The following is a 2816-nucleotide window of genomic DNA, read 5'->3' as shown; positions in this document are numbered from 1 at the left end:
CATTGGGCTATCTTGGTTCAACATTTTTATTATTTATCACCTACTTTTTTTTATATATACACCTCCTAGAAGTAATGGCGATTTGAAAATCGTTAGGAATAACAGGGGTTTTAGAACCACCGGGAATAACGAGGGTTTAAAACCCACCGGGAAAAACGGGGGTTTCTAAACCGCTGGAAGTAACGGGAGTTTCCAAATCACTAGGAGTAATGGGGGTTTCAGAGAACCACCCTAAAGTAATTATTTTCAAGGGTTTGTAAAAACTATTGGTAATCCGTTAGCGATGCTTGATCTTATAGGGGAAAAGAAAATCGCGAGTAACATACTTAACGGGAGTTAAAACTGTTGGAAACGCCAAATATAATCCCCGTTAAAAATAATTTTTTTTGTAGTGTAATAAATTATGTCATTAAATTTTTGCTTCATTATATTTAATATATGAATGAGGCGTTAAGGGTTTGGGGTGTGGGTAAAGAAGCCGGTTTTTCTTTTCCCAGTCGCGAAGGAGCAATTGTAAACAATTTGTGGTCCCTATCAAAGCAGGGAGGTGATTTTTCGAGGAAGTGGAAGGGAGATAAGAGTAAGTTTATTTATGAAGATAATTAGTCTGAACATCAGAGGGTTAGGCGGCACCATAAAAAGGAATTACTTAAGGGACTTGATCAGTAAGGAGCAGACGGATATGGTGTGCTTACAAGAGACGAAGAGTTTGGGCTTTAGCAGGGAGAAGGTGTACTCTCTTTGGGGGTCTGATGAAGTTGATTGGGTAGAGAAAAAAGCATGTAATAGTGTTGGAGGGGTTCTTACAATGTGGTGTAGTAAGTCTTTTCAAAAGTCTAGGGTGGTAAACGGACGATACTCTGTGATTGAAGGTTGTTGGAAGCGAGGTAACGGGGTAAGGGTAACGTTAGTGAACGTTTATTGTTCTGGCTCCCTACGAGAAAAGAAGGAAGTGTGGAGTGAAATCAATGCAGTTAGATTGAATCAGCTATCAAAGGCTTGGTGCATCATTGGTGATTTCAATTCTATCAGACGAAAAGAGGAGAGGAAGAGCTTGATGTCGACGCTAGATTATTCCAAAGAAATAAAAGGCTTCAATGAGTTTATTGAAAGTGCGGAATTGGTTGATATTCCGTTGGTAGGCAGGAAGTTTACCTAGTATTAACCAAACGGGCTAGTAAAGAGCAGAATTGACAGAGTGCTGGTGTTAAAGGAATGGCTGGATTTCTGGCCAAACTGTCAGCAGTTCGTGTTGAGTAGATCGGTCTCAGACCATTGCGTTGTTATTCTCAAAGAGGTGTCCGTAGACTGGGGTCCAAACCCTTTCAGATGTTTGGATGTTTGGATGTTTGGCTTAGAGATAGCAAGTTTAAGGAGTTTGTGAGCTCGAGTTGGTACTCCTACGAGGTTATGGGAGACGGGATTTTTATTTTTAAAGAAAACTTGAAAAGGCTGAAAGCTTACCTAAAAATTTGGAATAAAGAAGTCTTTGGATATTTGAATCTTGCTAGTAAGGAGGCACAAAAGAAGATCGATGCTCTGAACGAGCGCGATGAGGGTTGTGGACTGACTGGGTATGAAAGGGAAGAAAGAAAGGTTCTCCTTGCTGAACTTAATAAAGCCAAGTTTAAGCAGGAGGCGGTCATGTTTCAAAAAACACGACAAAGCTGGATAAAACAAGGGGATTTGAATACAAGGTTTTTCCACTCGTCAGTTAAGTGGAGAAGGGCAAGGAATCAGTTGCATGGGCTTCACGTGAACGGTAAATGGTGCGAGGATAAAGAGGTGATCAAAGACAAGATCCAGTCTTTTTTCGAAGATAGGTTTGCTAGGAACGATGCTTGTCAGGTTCGTTTGGATAATGTTAATTTTTGCTCTATATCCGGAACTGATAATGATATGTTGATAGCCGACTTCTATGAAGAAGAGATTAGGACTGCGGTTTGGAGATGTGACAGTTGCAAGAGTCCTGACCCTGACAATTTCAATTTTGGTTTTATAAAATTCTACTGGGATATTGTTAAAAACGACGTGGTGGCGGCTGTAAAAAACTTTGCGGTTAACGGTCACTGGCCCAAAGGCACTAACGCTTCGTTCCTTTGTCTTATACCAAAAATCGAGAACCCCTAGCAGCTCGGTGAATTTCGCCCTATCTCTTTAGTCAGGTGTATGTATAAAATCATCTCTAAAGTGTTGTCACTACGCTTGAAGAAGGTGATCGACAAAGTTATTGACGTCAAACAATCGGCTTTTCGTGAAGGGAGGGGATTGTTGGATAGTGTGTTGGTCGCCAACGAGGTTCTGGAAGAGTATAAAAGAAAGAGAAAATATTGTGTCTTCTTCAAAGTTGATTATGAGAAAGCATACGACTCAGTTAGTTGGGAGTTCATGTACTATATGATGAGGAGGTTGGGCTTTTGTGAGTTGTGGACTCAATGGATAAAAGGCTGTTTAGAATCGGCGTCGATTTCTGTTCTTGTGAACGGTAGTCCAACCAAGGAATTCTTCCCTAAGAAAGGTCTTCGTCAAGGTGATATGCTTGCTCCGTTCCTTTTTATTATTGTGGCAGAAGGGCTGGCTGAAGAAAAGAGATTGACAGTGTGTTAGTTGGCAGAGATAAGGTGAAGGTCAGTATGTTATAGTATGCAGATGATACCTTATTCTTCTGTGAAACTAACACAAAAAGTATTTTCATTATTAAGGCCATATTGCAATGTTTTGAGCTTTCCTCTGGGCTCAGAGTTAACTTTTTGAAAAGTAGAATTGGCGGAACGGGGGTAAGTTATCTTTCGCTAAGGAATTTTGCTGTCATTCTT

At 40.4% G+C, this 2816-nt stretch overlaps 1 protein-coding gene across 1 annotated transcript; it reads left to right on the top strand.

Annotated features, from left to right (window-relative positions):
* The first annotated feature begins 1329 nt into the window (after positions 1-1329).
* Positions 1330-2130, top strand: LOC137815564 (uncharacterized). Its single transcript, XM_068618678.1, has one exon. The coding sequence runs from the start codon at positions 1330-1332 to the stop codon at positions 2128-2130; it is 801 nt and encodes a 266-aa protein (XP_068474779.1).
* The last annotated feature ends 686 nt before the right edge of the window (positions 2131-2816 follow it).

Source organism: Phaseolus vulgaris, chromosome 1 (genome assembly GCF_000499845.2).
Source record: "Phaseolus vulgaris cultivar G19833 chromosome 1, P. vulgaris v2.0, whole genome shotgun sequence".
Classification (NCBI taxonomy): Eukaryota; Viridiplantae; Streptophyta; class Magnoliopsida; order Fabales; family Fabaceae; genus Phaseolus; species Phaseolus vulgaris.
This window is presented reverse-complemented; position numbering and strand designations above follow the sequence as displayed.